General features: G+C 39.0%; 1 protein-coding gene across 1 annotated transcript in view; it reads left to right on the top strand.

The window, feature by feature from the left end:
• The first annotated feature begins 366 nt into the window (after positions 1-366).
• Positions 367-18,811, top strand: part of JAM2 (junctional adhesion molecule 2) — a 72,133-nt gene continuing 53,688 nt past the window's right edge. The window contains exon 1 of the mRNA XM_017541895.1: positions 367-986. Within this exon, the coding sequence (XP_017397384.1) occupies positions 923-986 (64 nt within the window). The 5' untranslated portion in view covers positions 367-922. The remainder of the gene's footprint in view (positions 987-18,811) is intronic.

Raw genomic sequence — 18,811 nt, forward strand, 5'->3', positions numbered from 1 at the left:
GCTGTAGAGTTTTAACACGTGGAAAACTCCACAAGCAGCAGTTATGTAACTTGAAAGAAACATGATAAATATTTCACACCATTAGACGAACTTCCAACTCTGACACTGAAAAAAAAAAGCAAAGAACACGAAACGAACACACCTCAAATCTCCAAGGAGCAAAAAGCTTAAGCTGAAAAGGGACCGAGGCTGTGCTAAAATCTGAGACCTGACTTCCAGCACTAGTCTTGACTTTTTTTTGTCTCGAGTCCGAGGCGGAGCCCGCGAACCCCATCTCCTCAGAGCGCCACCCCCTCAGCTTCTCCCGTTGGGCAGAAATTTTCCGATTTTCTCCACCCCTGGGCTGAAAAGCCAGAAAGAAGTTCTGAGCCAAGGAGGGGAAGAAAGGAGTTGGGGCAAAGCAGGAGGCGTTCCCTCACCCGCACACACCCCCGTCCCCCAGACACCCAACCCCCCACCCCGCCCCCCAGCCTGCCGCGCCTCCCGCCCCCGGCTCCCCGCCCTAGGGACAGCTGGCAGCCCCGCGCGGACCAGACACAAAGCCGATCAATCCCGGAGGCGTGGGGGCGGAGGGACGACCCGCCGCCGCTTTCCCCGGCGCTGCTCTCCTCCCGCTGCCCCCTCGCTAGGACCCGGCGGACGCCTCGCCTGGTTTTCACGCCCGCAACCCCCCACTCCCACACCCCCAAAAAAGGACAGACCCCCATCCCTGGGCTGGAGGACCCGCCTCTTGGCAGCCAGCTGAGAAGGCGCCCGTGGGGGCGGGAAACTAACATCCTATCTAGAGCCGTCCCTCCCCTTTCTCCCCTCCCCGACTCTCTGCTCCTCTCCCGCCCCAGAAGTTCGAGGGCCCCCGGCCCCCTGCGCGCCTGCCGCCGGGACCCTCGACTTTGCCTGAGCAGCCGGCTCCGGCCCCGCGAAGATGGCGAGGAGCCGCCACCGCCTCCTGCTGCTGCTGCTGCGCTACCTGGTGGTCGCCCTGGGCTGTAAGTTGCTCGGGTTCCTGTGCCCTTGCACCCACTCCTGCCTGGACCAGCCTGCCCCCACCCTCCGGCCCCCCACGGGGCTCTCGCGCGCGGCGTCCGGGCCGCTCTGGGCCGAGGTCGCCGCGGGGCGTCTGACTTTGCGCCTCAGGGCGCCGGAGGGCGGACGCGAGGGGCAGGGAGCGCGAGGTCGTGGGCTTCCTGTAAATTGTGTCTGATTGTGTCAGTTCTAGATACAGAAAATTAAGGGTCCCCACTAGCGGGTTCTCATCTGTTTGCAAAGTTGGGGTAAGTTTTCAGACAGAGGGACGTGATTCGAATGCAAAACTCACTACCCACTCGTAAGATGCTAAGATCCCAAGAAAGATGGCATCACCGGGAGGCGGGCGCCGGCCACACTGTGAGTCCGGGGAGGGGCAGTCCGCGTGGTCTGCGCTCTCCTACGTCTCAGCCCAGCCGGCGCGAGGCAGAGCACTCGTGGGGCGGGGGTGGGGAGTTCGTGGCTGCTGAGCCAGAATTACTTTTATCCTCTCCACCTGCACATCTACATTCAGTTAGAGAAGTCTGGTCTGGGGACTCTAGCCAGCTGCTGTGTCCTCAGGGGACGTCCAACGGGACGATTGTTAGAAAGATGCAGAAGCCACATGATCCAGTAGCTGGGGAGACGTCCCAAAGCCAATTTCACCGGATGATTTTAAACAGGATTTTCACGGATTCTGGGCTCATGAGATTTAAAATCCTGGGAACATTGCGGTTACTTTGTTTTCTTCGAGTTAGCTTTTTAGGAAAATGTAAGAAATTACAATAGACCCCCTTAAGCAATGCAATTCTACTTTTGCTTTTTCTTTCTTTTTCTCCCACCTTTTTTGGCTGGCTTGCTTTTCTCTTTCTCTTTCTTTCTTTCTTCTTTCTTTCTTCTTTCTTTTTCTTTCTTTCTTTTTTCTTTCGTAAAATGAGTTATTGTTGCTACTCACATTCTGGTGATGTAATACAATACTTAACCTGCGGGACGGTGTCTAGTGTCTAATATCACAATACAATGATATTTTCTCACACTCCCGCTGCCCAAGTGATCATCGCATAGCTCAAGTGACGTGAGCCACGTCCCTTTGTGGAGGAGGAAGGTGCACATTGTCTCCGGGAAGAGACATGTGCTGACCAATGTTATATAAAGTCAAACCAGAAAGGCAGAGTTTCACAATGAAACCTCTGTGCAAATTTGAAATATCAACTGATATACGGAACACACAGAGGAAAAAAATGCACTCCTGCTAAAAGGCAACAGAAAGGTAGGCTGGATAAATTGTAACAGAACGTCTGAGAAAGTTACGTATTCTGCTGAAATCTTAAATTTCAAAGAGAAAAGTGTGTGCCTTTTAGTGTAGAATTGTCACTAATTAAAAACAGAAAATCGTTCTGCTCTGCTATTCCTATTCAGTTACCAACACAGAAACAGTACACCCTAAATTTGAGATTGTAGTGAAGAAACAACCAAGAAACAAACAAAAGAACAGATGAATGGGCCTGAGTGAGCTCTTCAGGCTTTAGGTAAATATAACACATTGGCTCTGCTAACCTTGATTCCTAGAGGGGATAAATTTGAAAGTGTTGTGGGAACTTTTCTATATTGTTTCTGAGATACCAAAAGATCTGGCATTGCAAGACTGTTTTCTTTTCTTTATGTGTGGGTGGTTTTTTTTTTTTTTTTTTTTTTTTTTATGTTTAAAACAATTTTAGAATAGTTTGGATTTAAAGAAAAATTCCAAAGCTAGTACAGAGAGTTCCCACATACTCCACACCCACTTTCCCCTATTGTTAATATCTTTCATTAGCATGGTACACTTCATTCAGATTTCCTTCATTCTTACCTAATGCCTTTTCTATTCCAGATATGGAATAGCCATCCAGGCTATCATATTACATTTATTTGTCATGGTTCCTTAGGCTCCTCTTGGCTGTAGCAGTTTCTCAGGCTTCCCTTGTTTTCTCTTACTGTGGCAGGTTTGAGGAGTATTGGTCAAGTATTTTGTAGAATGACCATCAGTTGATGTTTCTCTGATATATTTCTCATGACTAGACTGGGGCTGTAGGTTTTTTGGAGGAAGATCAGAAGATGGTAAGGGGCCTCGGTAAAGTGACATTTTCATCATATCAACTCCAGGGAACATACTGTACATATGATTTGTTGCTGTTGATGTGAACCTTGATCACCTGTAATCACACTCATTGTGTAGTGCATACCAGTTTTCTCCACAGAGCAGCTACCCTTTTTTCTTCATTTCCATGCTAGATTTTTTGGAAGGAACTCACTACATGCAACCCACACTTCTTCAGGAAGGAGAGTTATGCTCCATCTCCTTGAAGGTGGAGTATCTTCATAAATTATTTGGAGCTTTTCTGCATGGGAGATGTGTCTCTCCCTTCCCCTCATTTATTTATTTACTCATTTACTTTTCTATCAGTATGGGCTCATGAGTATTCGCTTTATACTTTGGGTTATAATGCAATACTATTTTATTTAGTAAAGACTTAGTGGATTTCTTATGCTATTATTACATAGTCGTCTTTTCAGTATTCTTCTCAGATGTAAGTGTACCACTCTTTTGGCCACTCCTCTCATGTACAATGTCATGCTTACTCCCTGCTTTCCTTTTGTTCCTGCTGTTTATCAACATTTTTTATATCTTTCTGAGTAGTCTGAAGGATTGTTTTTTGTTGCTGTTCTTTTTATTTAAACCATGATGTCAGTATCCCTGTGGATATATGGACATTTTCTTGTGTGTTTAGTTGAATTATATTTTTCTTTCCCACACCATTGGGAAAGGAATTTCTTGATGTTTACTCACCACTGTATATCCAGAGCCGAGCAAAGTTCCTGGTTAATAGTAGGGATAAATATATGCCTGTTGATTCTATAATATCTTAGTCCATTCCTGCTGTAACAAAATACCATAAACTGAGTAGCTTATAAACAACATTTATTTCTCACAGCTCTGGAGGCTGAGAAGTTCACAATCAAGATACAGCAAATTCAGTGTCAGGCAAGGGCCCACTTTCTGGATCATAGATTGAGCCTTCTCAGGGTGATCGCCCATGTTGGAAGAGTAAAGGCAGCTCTGCGGTCTCTGTAAGGGCACTGTTCTCATGACCAGATCACAGTCCAAACCTTCACCTCCTCATACCATCACATTGGTGATTAAATTTCAACATACAAATTTGGAGGGGGACGTAAATCTTAGCAGATGGAATGGGGAAGAGGCAGGGTAAGTAAAAAGAAGTATATGGATTGAACTGACTGCAGTATAAATCATGAAGCTCTAACTTCATGTTAAGTAGATGGAGTATCAGACTTCTTTGAGCCATCATTTAAGCTGATATTTGAAAAAAAATAATAGGAACGAGTATTCCCTGTTTGGTGGGGTGTTGTTATGCTTTTTGGGGTCTCTCAGAGCCTACAAGCTAATCATAAATGAGAGCAGTTCCTGATTCTACCTAGGCAGTAGCAGCTGGTCCTCAGATCTGGACTGGAACCTGATCCAGGCGCTTAGCCTAAGTCTAATCTCTCATCAACTGATAAAGATTGTGGTGGGAGAGAGGTCTGAATCTTTTGTAAAATCACAAGGCTTTGCCTTTTTGCCAGAACTGACCCACAACAGCACTCCAGGGAACCAAGACCAGGAAAATTCTGCCCTCTGTGTCTATTATTAAGAAACAACTGTCATAATCAATTTGCTGGAGAGAACTGGTTTCATGCTGGCATAGGCTTAATTATCTGATGAACAGAAAGGTTAAAATGGGCCTGTAGGTGGATTTAACAACCATTTCAAGACTACAAAATAAATTATATTAAAAAGAATGAAGTCAAAAACAAAAACTTCAGCCTGAGCGGCACACTGAGTTCTCTATGACTGAGAACACTCATTTATCCTCCCACATGAGCAGTTTAATGAGAAGAGCCCTTGGGAGCTTACAGATGTTCACCACCCATAGTTTCTATTACATTGATTTCCTTCTGTGAGCTTTCTCCATAGAGAAGATGTATCAAAATATAGAGGTAAGAGCTGCTAATTTTATTGAAGTCAGACTACCAGGAAGCTATAAAGGCCATTGCTTAAAATAATATTTTTTCATCCCATAGTAATATAGTAGTAATACTGCTGAGTCAATACTCCAGTTTACCCTTCTTGATAGATTGATGTTTTGAGGAAGATGATGGTGAGGATGGAAAAGGGGAATCAGAACCTGGGTCAGGTGCTTCCTTTGGCAAAAGCAGTAAAAGAAAACTTAAAACCATATACTGTTTTCTTGGACAGTATTACTGTTAATAAGGCTAGAACTCAGAAAAATCATCCAACTGTATTACTTTTCTATTGCTGTGAAGCATGGCCATAAACAAACCAATACAAATTTATTGTCTTAAAGTTCTAGAGATCAGAAGTCTGAAATAGGTCTCACTGGTCTATAATCAGGGTATCGGCAAGGAGCATTCCTTCTCGATGTTCTAGGGCAGAATCTGTTTCCATGGCTTTTCCAGCTTCTGGAGGCTCCCCACGCGTGGCCCTGTTCCACCAGCTTCTAACTCTGTGACGCCAGGCTGCCACCTCTCTAGTTTTCTCTCTTCTGCTTCCTTCTTCCACTCAGCAGACCCTTGTCATTACCTTGGACTCACCTGAGTAACTCTGGATACTTACTCATTTCAAAGTCAGCCGGTTGGCAACTTTCATCCATCTACAACTTCAATTCCTATTTACCATGTAAAGTAAGATATGTATAGGCTCTGGGGAGTAGAATGTCTATTTTTATGTCTATGGCTATTATTATGTCTCTCACACCAGCTAAAATGAGGTTATGCCCAGCAACAGTGTTTTCAGTGTTGTACTCAAGAATATTCTAGATCCCATGAAGCCACCATAACTTTTACTTTTAAAGTACAACTCATAGTAATATAAAGCTGGTTGGTTGTTTACTTTTGTTTTGTTTTGAGATGGAGAGTCGCTCTGTTGTCCAGGCTGGAGTGCAGTGGTTCAATCTCAGCTCACTGCAACTTCTACCCACCGGGTTCAAGCGATTCTCCTGCCTCAGCCTCCTGAGTAGCTGGGATCACAGGCGCCCACCACCACACCCAGCTAACTTTTGTATTACAGGCATGAACCACTATGCCTGGCCTAAAGCGATACTTTTTATGAGTTGTATTTTACGTTGCATAGTGTGGTGGTAAAGAACATGCACTCCAAAGCTGTCCTCTGTGCTCTTACCAGCTGTGTGACCTTGCACAGGCTATTTAACACCTGTATATGTCATTTTACTCATCAGTGTTGGTGATAGCCCAAATAAGACGGCTTACCTCATAGAGGTTTAGGAAGAATTACATGTATTGACATGTATGACAGACTTAGTAAACTGGAGAAGCCGTTGAAGCCTTTTGACATCAAATATCAGTTAGATTTGCGTTTTAAAGAACATGCATTGGATAGAGTATAGTGAATGGAAGGATTGGGGTGGGAGGAATCAAACTGGGAAGACCAGTTAGAAGTTATTGGAGTAGTCCAGGCAATTGCTTGTATAAGTATTTATTTTATATAATTTATCGATAAATATACTCACATAATTATACATACACGTATAACCACTGACAATTGTTTTTTACAGTCATGTGTCACCTAATGATGAGATATGTTCTGATAAATGTGTCATTACATGATTTTGTTACTGTGTGAACATCATAGCATGTACTTAAAGAAACCTAGATGGTAGAGCCTGCTACACACCAAGACTAATGGTGTAGCCTATTGCTCCTGGGCTACAAACCTATACAGCATGTTACTGTATTGGATGCTGTAGGCAATCATAAACAGTTGCAAGTATTGGTGTACCTAAACATATCTAAACATGGAAAAGGTACAGTAAAAACACAGCATAGAAGATAAATGGCACACCTCTATAGGCACATACCACGAATGGAGCTTGCAGGACTGGAAGTGGCTCTGAGTGAGTCAGTGAGTGAGTGGTGAGTAAAAGTGAAGGCCTAGGACATTGCTGTGTGCTACTATAGACTTTATCAACGCTGTACACTTAGGCTACACTAAATTTAGAAAGCAATAAAGTTCTTGTGCTGTATCAATACAGGCGTTTCAGCATCACTAGACGATAAGAATTTTTCAGCTTCATTATGATCTGTAGGACCACTGTCATATATATGGATTATTGTTGACCAAAATGTCATTACGCAGTACCTAACTGTATCAATTAAGTCCGATCAGGAATCTAAGAAAAATGGCTCTTTGCTTTTTAAGGCTTTTTTTTTTTTTATTACGTATGCTGCATTTTCAACTTTCTGTTCCGTTCCCAACCTGTAAATGTGACACAGTAGCTCTTTTGGTTACTGTATACCTTCTTTCAATGTTATTCTGTTTCCCACACCTAAGTTTATTTTCAGTATTTGTTTTCAGTGTTTCCAGAGTTTCCCTGAGTTGTCACCCTTAGAACAGTTATTTTTACTTCATTTGATGTTCAGAAGAGTGGCCTTCTGTGTTCTAAAGTGTGTGGGTGTATGCATGCATAGGATGTGGGGAGAATGAGAGAGACAGATAAAAGGAGAGAGAGAGAGGATGGGTGGATGTGTGCTCAAATAAATGCCTGCTGGCAGGACCATAAAACCCTACTCTATGAATCTTCAGGCCAATGAATGGGTAGGAAATGCTCTCCAGTTTGAATTGTTCCTACATTTTATAAGCAGAGAAGCAAATCCTGTGAAAGTATTTCAAGACCTGCCCTCTTAGCTGTCCATCGTCTTGGCTCCAAAAGTCCTAAGGAAGAATCCTTATGAACTTGACGGGAGTTTTGGTTCTTTACTGGAGAGCCCTGCTCCTGTTTATCGCATGTCATCAGCATCAAATTTTTGTTTGTTTTGTTGGGTTTCCTGTTTTCTTGAGGTTGCCAAAGTTTTCTATTGGGATAATTTAGGACGGACTCATCTTTATGTTTGTAAAAAGGAAAAATGCATAACCTGGTTTGTCTTCTTTATGTTAGGTTTGTCCAATTTGCTTGTTTTCATTTTGTCAATGTGGTCACCTGCTGTTTTTACACTTCGCTTTCTTCACGCTGTGAAAACTTGCTAAATACCTACTATGGACAAAACCAAAGATAAAAATGAATTAATTGTTAAACACGTTTTCTTATATGTCTAACTAAAAGTAGTATAAGCTTAGGGTAAATTCAAACAGAGCAGCAAGTTTACAAAAGGAGAAGTAAGTCTCCTTCACAGCCTTCCTGATTCCTATTTATGCCTCACAGATAAACCCATCCTTAAGTTTCCTGCAAATAGTTTCAGAAAATTGGAAAAGAAATGTTCCATTATATATAAGCATACTTTTATACTTTCTTTAGAAATAAACATCACAATTTATTATGCTTACTGCTCTATACCTTCCAGAAAATCAAGTCATATTCTATATAGTGCTGTGTACCTTGCTACAAAAAAGTGATTTATTTTAGTAATTAAGCTACAAAATAAAGCTCAATGTCACAAGCAGGACTCAAGATAACATCCTACAGAAGCCTTTAAAACTGTTGTGCCAAAATGCAGTGGGAGCTATTTTCTAACTAGAACCACCAAAAGCAATGAAACAGAGTGATTAGTAAAACAGAGGGAAATAAACTTCCAAACCAGTAACCAAATCTGGAAAGGGAAAAATTCCAACCAAGATCCAATTAAAAAGTCCAAAGGAGAACATGTGCAAGCCCAGGGAGGACAGAGACACTGGCACCAGCTAAGATTCACAGGCAAGTGCAAATGGGTGCTATTTTTAAAGGAGGCCAAAGAAGAAATAATGACCACAAAGAAAAAGGGAACATGTGGAACTTCTGGGCAAGTGCTAAATTTGAAAGAGAGAATGGTGTTTATGTTTTTTTAAAAAATGCACTAGAGGGCTGGGCGTCTTGGCTCATGCCTGTAATACCAGCACTTCGGAAGGCTGAGGCGGGTGGATCACCTGAGGTCAGGAGCTTGAAACCAGCCTAGCCAACGTGCTGAAATGCTGTCGCTTCTGAAAATACAAAAATTAGTGAGGCATGGTGGTGCCCTGAGTAGCTGGTGGTGCCCTGAGTAGCTGGTAGTCCCAGCTACTCGGAAGGCTGAGGCACGAGAATTGCTTGAATGAGGGAGGCAGAGGTTGCAGTGAGCTGAGATTGCAACATTGCACTCCAGCCTGGGCAACAGATCAAGACTCTGCCTCACAAAAAAGGCAACAGAGCAAGACTCTACCTCACAAAAAGATTCACTAGAGGCATTTAAAAATAGGAATGGATTTTGATCAGAAGCAGAATTGTCACAGTGGAATAAACAATAACTCAAGTTATTGGACAAGTATCCACTTGTCCAATAATCAAAACATGCAGCCATGTATGTCATAAAACATTAAAACCGTACCTAAGCATCTTGGAGACATGAGATTATTGTACAGTCCATATAGTGCTTTTGGATCCAGAACAAGTCAGTTTCTTTTGTGCCGTGTATTGTTGTGTGTGTGTGTAAACGAGTGAACTTCTATGCCACTTCATCTAGATACAGTACTTCTTCCCAACGTCCATTCATCTCTGTTGTTGTTGCTATTGTAGTAATTATTCCTTACGTGGCCAAATGCAATTTCTCTCTGAAGGTCTAACTCCAGAATTCCCTGCACCTTCTCCTAAGCCTTTCCTATGCATCAAAAGATACTGGCATGTTTGAAAAGCACTGGATCAGTGACCTTCAAACTTTTTATATTACATATCCTACTTCATTTTTTTAAAAAGTGTATGTCCTGACATGATTTTCTTCATAATTTATAATATGTATTTCTGAATCAACATATTAATCATAAAACATATAATATATAGGATAAATACCAAATGAATGAGATAATGAAACACAGAGCAGAAATGAGGTGGTTATAGCTCTATATGATAGTATTTTATAAAACCTCTATAAGCAAAATGTGAGATTGGTACATGAATAGACAGACAAACCAATGGAAGAGTATATAAAGTTTAGAAATTATGCCAACTTCATTTAGAAATTGTGTGTGTATGTGTGTGTGTGTGTGTGTGTGTGTGTGTGTGTGTGCATGTGCGTAAAATGGTAGCATTTGAAACCATGGAGAATACTTAATCAATATTGTTACCACTGGAAAGCCATTTAAGGAAAAAATGGATCAGAACCTAATATTCTCCATGATGATAAATTTCAAATAGATCAGAGATCTAAATGTAAGTAGGTAAATAAATAATAAAACCACACCTCCCCCCACCAAAAAAAACAAAAGCAAAATAAAGCATAGGTCTGTTTTACTATAAACTGGACTGTATATCAAATGAGTATCTGCATTGGTAAAATAAAACACCCTAAACAAATTTTAAAAATGACTAATTGGGAAATGATATTTGTAATTTACATCTCTGACAGAGTATTATCACTGATATAAAAGGAGCCCCTAAAAATTAAAATATAAACATCAAAATTTTATAAATATCACACAAAAAAACCAGAGTTCTCTGAAGAAAAATTTAAATGGTTCTTCAAATATGAAGCTTTTTTCAGTATAACTTAAAATGCAAATTAGATTGTCCCAAAGATAGCACTTCTTCCCTTAGCAAAATTGCATTAACTCATCCACATACTCTGTTATGAAGTTGTATGGAAATAGGCATTCTGCATACTTCTGATGGAGCTGTGAAATGATACAACTGCTATGGAACAGCAATATGTAGAAAAATTTTATATCTTCCCTTTGACCGACAATATTCAGCAATGTGTAGAAAAATCCTGTACCTGCCTTTGACCCATCAACCCCATTACTGGAAACCTATTTTAAAGCTGTAGTTTCAAAAACAAGACACAATTTATGCATGATATTATTTTCTTTTTTATGCATTGTATTATTTATTTCACAACTATTATAAAAAAGATTGAAAACAAATGTCCAGTCATAGGGGACTGGCTAAATAAATACAGTGTATACAGTGGTACACACTGTAACAATATAAAGGAATGATGGTGATTGCTCTGCACTTTTATCTCCAAAATATAGTAAGTGAAAAAAGCAAGATGCAGAACAATATAAATGCAGCATGCTACATTTTGTGTAAGACAGAAACACTGCCAGGTTAAACTGTTAACTGATGAAATTATTAACAGTAGGTAGAAAGAACAGGAATGGAACAGACTTCTCATATGGATTTGATTTTCAAAAATTTAAATGTTTTGTTTCAAAAGATAAAATTCACTAAAACAGCCATCCCTAAAATTTGAAAACAAATGGAAATAAATAAACTTACTGAGCCTTACACCGGTAATCCCCATACTTTGGGAGGCCCAGGCAAGAAGATTGCTTAAGATCTTAAGATCAGGAGTTCAAGACCAGCCTGGGTAACATAGGAAGACCACATTTCTACAAAAAACAAAAGTAAATAAAAATTAGCTGGGCATTTTGGCTTGCCTGTAGTCTCAGCTAGTCAGGAGGCTGAGGAGGGATGTTCCCTTGATCCTGGGAGATTGAGGCTGTAGTGAGCTGTAATTGTGCTACTGCACTCCAGCGTGGGTGACATAGCAAGATGCTGTCTCTAAAAGAAAAAAAAGGAATAAAGCAATAAACCTACTGTATATCAAATCCGTGATGTGACCACACAGAGGAAATAGTAATTTCAATCTGAACCTAAAAACACAATATTCCACCAAACAGTAGGATGTATCTTAAGGACAAAAATAGCTGCAAATATGTTTTAAACTTTAGGAATTTGATGATTTTGTTATTTTGACACTACATTACATTATAGGAAATACAAATCAATAATTATACTAATGTACATAGAAATTAAGATTTTTTAGTATAGGAAAAAAGAGATACATGTAGAAAGTTTTTAAAATTCAGTACAAGTCCTATAATGTTCTATCTGAGTTGGAAATGTTCTATTTGAATTGAGTTTGAACTCATGATGCTTTTCTCTTTTCAAAGCTGTTTTTTCTATCTGTCACTAAAAAGGCCCAGGAGACGTCATAACTTTTATCAAGCAGCTTTGAAGAAGTAACAAATAACCTCAAAACCCTCAGTATACTGTTTGCCACCATATGCATTATTTTTGACTTTATTTCATTCTTGTGGCTCCAGATTAGCTGCTGGTCTCTTCTCTACAATCTTCTTATTCCAGGACTCAGCCTGAAGGAATTGGCCCTGTTTGGAACAGACAGTCCTGGTGGCCTAGGAAAAAGCAAAAGACAGAGCTAAGCTGTGTCTTTAATGGCTCTAAAAGCTTCTATTTAATGTTATATATGCCAATTGGTCAAAGCACATCACATGGCCAAACGTGGAACTGGGATGGAGAATTGTGTTCTGCTTGCTGGGGGGCCCTAGAAATCATACAATAATAAATGAGAAGGGAGTTAGGAGTTGGGGATAATAGTATAAACTATTCTACAACCCCTCGAAAATGAGCACACTTAGCATGTAAACTGTAATTCCTAAATACCATTCCATACTAACAATGACTAGGGAACTTTGGAGGGACACCTGATTCCAGTTTTAGGGTTAGGCAATTTAAGATGAACCTGGGATGTTTTGTTGCCATCGTGTATTAGTCTGTTTTCACAACTGCTATCAGGAACTGTCAGAGACTGGGTAGCTTATAAAGGAAAGAGGTTTAATTGACTCACAGTTCAGTGTGGTTTGGGGGGCCTCAGGAAACTTACAGTAATGGTGGAAGGTGAAGGGGAAACAAGGCACCTTCTTCACAAAGTGGCAAGCAGGACAATGCCAAATGAAGGGATAAGAGCCCCTTATAAAACCGTCAGATCTTGTGAGAACTCACTATCATGAGAAAAGCCAACATGGTGAAATCCCCTCTCTACTAGAAATACAAAATTTAGCCAAATGTTGTGGCTCGTGCCCGTAATCCCAGCTACTTGGGAGGCTGAGGCACGAGAATTGCTTGAACATGGGAGGCAGAGATTGCAATCAGCCAAGATTGTGCCACTGCACTCTAGCCTGGGCAACAGAGTGAGACACTCTCTCTCAAAAAAAGTAACTAGGGTAACTAAACATTATGTAATACAATAGGGACCACATAGCATTCCCTGTGTAATATTCTTGCCCATCCCTCCACAAAAGAAAATGACCTTCACCTGAATGAAGCCTCTCAGCAAGCCAGTTTCTCATTACAGAAGGATAGATGCACAAATTAAATGACATCACAAGGCAGCACGTGCATGAACTCAGAAAGTGGGTTGTTTTGCAGAATAACTGACTAGGTTTCTGCAACAAGTCAATGGCATGAAAGGCAAAAACAAAGAGGGAGAGAGGAAAGAGCAGATCAGCACTAATTAAAAACATGCATCAAAAGGCCTGAGAAGCAAATGTGATTCTGAGATGTGATGTGTATCCTGTTTCAAATAAGACATCAGGGAAATGTGGCTAGATTTTAAATTATACCAAGGAATTATTTTTGCTCGTTGTTCAAATGGTATTATAGCTATATGTCTTTAATCTTTAGTGATGCTTGCTAAAGTAATAAAGAAAATTATTTGATATATATGATTTGCTTTAATATTCTTCAATAAGGTAAATGTAGTAAATACAACAAAATCTTTATAACTGTTTAATTTGGATGATGAATATACAGTGTTTATTGTGTGTTGTCTCTTTTTGTACATTTGAAAATTTTCTTAAAACTAAACCCATAAACTAGAAAAAAATATATAATAACATGCTAAATATACTGAAATTCTAATTTTTTTTTTCTTGAAGCCCTCTGGGCTTTTTTATATGTTCCACTTTTCACTCTACAGGTTTAAAGAGAAAATAAATTGAACAAAGTAAATTTTCTTGAAATATTTGAAACACCATCTCTCTTAAACGTTATGCCTTAACCAGGGTAGTCAGTATAAGAAATGCAAATTCTGTTTGAATGGTCCCTTTTAAAAAGCCGTTTATTTTAGTCTATTTCCCACTAATAGTTTTTTATTAATGCCTTAAAAAAAAAAAAAGAAAAGAAAACCAATTCAACCCTGTCATCAGCAAGATCCTGGGTAATACAGCAGAGTCTGTTAGTATATTCACTGCATAAGAGCTGCATTTTTTTTTTTTTTCATAATGTAGCATGGACCTTTCAGTGCATTTCTTTTGAAAGGGACTTTAATATTTTATTCCCTAAAATGTAAAAATACTCATCAGATGAATGCATGCCACATTCATAGACTGATGGCAAGAAAAAGTGAATATAAAAAGAGTTGATTAAATTCCTAAAAATTTAAAATTTTTGTCTTGCATTTGTTTAGTGGAGACTGGTGCAATCAAGGCCTTCTTGTCAACCCTCAGGCCCCTCCTAAACAAGTAAAGAGAATACCTGCAGATGCCTTACATTCGACATATCAACTCAAGCACATTTCAAAATTGGTCATAATTTCTAAAATAGTCTTTCAATATTAAAGTTCTTGTCATTAATAATGTAGTATCAAGCTTCCTATGGGTTCTTCATATGATTTAATTTCTTAGAGTTTCTTTAGCCCTGAGGACCCCAAATCTGTAAGGATTCTCTAGAGATGAGGATTATGGGAAAAGCATGGAAGAAGTAGAAGCATTTAGCAGCCACATTAGAATAGCCCGGAGCCTGTGTCAGCAGCATATGCACACTGTCATTGTAGTCATCTGTGTCAGAAGCTATTTTTGTGTTGGATAACACTTTCTCCAAATACACTATGAATTCATGAGCAAGGGAATGTAGATGTTAATGGAGGAAGAAGTTTCACTTCACCTCCCACTCCTTTGCCTCTTAGTTTTAGAGTGGAAGCAAGGTTGCATCACAGCCCTCTATAGGATGTATATTCCTCATTATTTGAACAATCATAAATGACTTGATTGTATGATTATGTATGTTCAAGTATTTATATTTAGCCACAAGTTACTAAAATTTGCTGAGTAATGATGAGACCAATCAAGACCAATCTTTTTCATTATGTGGACTAGAATGTTTGAGGAGATTTATTTCTAATTATTAGAAAATAAAAGGACAAAGAATTTTGGAAGTGAGCTATTGCAATGCTTCTTTTATAGAGAAGCTATCCCACTGATATGTATGTTGAATACAAATGTTTTCAGAGGACAATGGACTTACATTTATTTGTTTTTCGTTTTTGACATGGGCTCTCTCTCTGTTACCCAGGCTAGCTTGCAGTGGTGCAGTCATAGCTTGCGCTAATTTATTTATTTATTTATTTTGTAGAGATGAGGTCTCACTGTGTTGCCCAGGTTGGTCTTGAGCTCCTGAGCTCAAGTGATGCTTCTGCTTCCACCTCTCAAAGTGTTGGGATTACAGGCGTAAGCCACTGCAACCAACCTGGCTTTCATCTTTTACCTAAAAGAATAGTAGTAACATCTTCTCTTACAAGGTGACTCGTGGCAGGCTCATATGGACAGGGATGATGGACGGGATCACCTTCTCTTTTTAAATTGATTAATTTTATGAATTATATTTCTAATATGTATTTACCAGTGGTACATTATTGAATTCATAAGTTAAATATCCATGTGAATTGTCTCTACTAGATGTTCAAAGGACCTCCTTACATCTAACCACAAATGGCAAATTTTGTTCGCAAGGAAGCAAAAAGTATGATATAAATAAAATGAAACTAGAGTTCCAATGGGCTAGATTGAGTCAGTTCTGCCCTTAGTAATCATATGGTTTTAGAAAACCTACTTTATTTGAGATTTTTTTCCCTCATTTGTTAAATGAAAGGGTTTGATTTAATGATAATTTGTGTTGTTTATAATTTAACACTTTATGTTTTTAAATGAGAAAATGTACCATATTTTAGCCTGTTATAATAAAATTATGTGATATGTAGCTGAGAGCATGTTTTAAAATTCTAAACTGCCTCCTTCAGAATTCTTGTTGGTTGGAACAGAGCCTGTTTTGGAAGGAAGCAAGAAATTGGCTCCAAAAATGCTGGATATTCATGGAGTTGACTGTATGTCATGCTATACACTTTTTGTTTGATGCAGTAGGCAACAGGAAGTTATTGAAGGTTTTGAAGAGTGAAATAATATATCAAAAAATAATATTGGGGATAACAATCATTTTGATCCTTACATATAGACTAGACTTGGAAAGAAAGGGTAACTGTAAGGCAGGTCTTAGGTAATGAGATCAAGATTAGACTAGAAGCTGTCAAAATTCTTCAGGAAAACTTGAATCCAGAAGACGTCGAAAATAGAAATTGATAAGATATAGTGATTGATTAAATATAGGGGACATCAAAGAAATCAAAACAGTAATTCCAAGGTTGTATAACTTTGTAGGACCAGAGAATTCATAGTATTTAATTGAGAAGGAATAATTTATAAATATATATTTCAGGAAGCAACAAAATAGCCAACTAAATGTATCTCTAAAGACTATTGGAGAGTGGATGATCATGATCTGTTACCTGTCCCCTATATTTAAGTGGTAAAATGGAAGCAGAAATGTAAAATCATTCTGGAAAAAAACATGGAGAAGATTTGTAGGGGGCAAAAAACTCAACTCTGGAGAATGTGCTTGGTTAAAGAATGTAAAAGAGCAGAGATCACGACAAAACAAGTGCCCAGAGAAATAGCAGACAGACAGCAGAACCGGTGTCCCGTGTCCGGGAAGCTGGGGAGGAATTCTGCAATGTCAGTTGTTATCTAGAGGTCAGAAAGAATGAAGGGAAAAGATCAGGGTGAAGTGCTGGGTAACCTGAGGGGATTAAAAAGTAAAGAAAAAATTAGCGTCTGAATGGAGCTTTACAATTGACGAAACACTTTCAGGGGAATTATTTTAATTCTCATGTTAACATCACTGTGAGACACATAGGACTATTTTTATCACTGTTTCATAAATGAGACACACAGGAACTTAGAATACTTTCAGGACTTACGCTGAGGCAGGACTAGAAGTTAGAGTTACTGACTCCAAATCCCACCTTCTTTGCTATCTGGAAGGCAAGGATACAAAGAATATGCAGGAAAGCATCAACCGACAGTATATTTGCAGTGTTCCTCCCTGTCTCTTACTATATAGAAATGCTTTCCATATTCACAACTCAGATCAAATTCAAAGCAATATTAACCTGAAGGCAAAGCCATAAGCCTGTAATAAATATTTCATGTTCTGAAAATATTATTTAACTAAATGGGAGAAATATCCAAAAATGAACATATTCCATATTGTACGGGGTCATCCTAACAGTATCACAGATCATTTAAAAGGGAAATAGAAAACGTCCTCATAATTTTCTAGTGTTATCTTGCTGTAAGTTCATATTAAAAGAATAACATTAATCTTGTCTTAAGCAAAGATAAATAGATTATATATCATGCATTTACTAAATTTCAATTATGTTATTTTTAAAATTGCTATGTGTGTCTGATGATAGGACATAAGGCGGTATTTTTCCTTCCTTTTAACATAAATAATAACTCTTTTAGCTGATTTATTTGGTGCCATTTTGTAATTTCTTTTGCCTTTCACTACTTCCCAACTTTAGTTTCCATAGGAACAGGATCAATTGGAAACCATTTGGGATTCTTTCAAAATGTTGAGTCCAAGATTTCTAATTAGGGTTCAGGCACTTATAATTTAATTACTACCAGACTTTCTCTGTGTTTTATCTTCGAAGGTGGAAAAAACTGGGTTATTATTTCATGATATGTTTTCCTTTTCAAAGATTTTTATTAAAGACTTGGATCAAAGAGCTTTAAGATCATTTAAAAATGTGTTAATACATGCCTGAAAAAACTAAATATATTATGCATACTATTCTTGACAGATAAGAAGACTTAAAACAATAATTATCCCAGTTAAATGCATCAAAATCAGTTGAATTTTTCTTAGCTGAAAATGTGATTCTTTGAAATGTAGCGTAAAACTAGTTTCTTCTCCAATGCCTATTTTATAGTTCATTGTTGTTGTTATTCTGAGATAGAATCTTGCTGTCACCCAGGCTGGAGAGTGCTGGGTGACAGAGCAAACTCAGCTCACTGCAGCCTCTGCCTTCTGGGTTCAAATAATTCTCCTGCCTCAGCCTTCTGACTAGCTGGGACTAGAGGCACATCCACCACGCTCCACCACGCTCAGCTAATTTTTTTTGCGTTAATAGTGATGGGGTTTCACCATGTTGGCAAGGCTGGTCTCAAGCTCCTGACCTCAAGTCATTGGCCCACCTCGGCCTCCCAAAGGCTGGGATTAAAGACGTGAGCCACTGCACCCAGCCTCTTTTATAGTTTTATTGTGAGAACAAGTATGGCCAATGGAAAATAATGTAGATGATAGATTTTACTTTTTAGAAACTACCGTTAATGGTCACAATAGGTAAGCTGTATAAGAGAAAATATCCCTTTGTTTCTAAAACAAAGCATTCAGTTTTCTATTAGCAGAGAGTGTGCTCGAGGAATTAAATCAGGAACTATAAACAGAAAGGGGATTACTGTCCCCAGGGGGGTGCTGTGAAATTTTATGGGACCTATTCCAGTAACAGTGATGAGTGGTTGCTATACATTTGCTGAGCAGGGACCAGGCCTGTTCAATAGCTTGCCGTGTGCCAGATAGTCCTGCAAAATAAAGAATTTTCCTGAGTCCCTTATTTTTCATAGCTCTCCAAAGTCCTACTGCATGTCATGTAAGTAAAAACTTCATAATTATCTGAGCTTATACTGTAACTTACCCTGTTTTACCTATAAACACAAATATTCTTTTGGACAGTCTTATATAACTAAATATACAAATTTGTATTCTAATGTTCACAATAACCCTATTTTTTTTTTTTTTTTTTTTTTTTT

This window comes from Cebus imitator, unplaced genomic scaffold (assembly GCF_001604975.1).
Source record: "Cebus imitator isolate Cc_AM_T3 unplaced genomic scaffold, Cebus_imitator-1.0 Scaffold138, whole genome shotgun sequence".
In the NCBI taxonomy this organism is placed as follows: Eukaryota; Metazoa; Chordata; class Mammalia; order Primates; family Cebidae; genus Cebus; species Cebus imitator.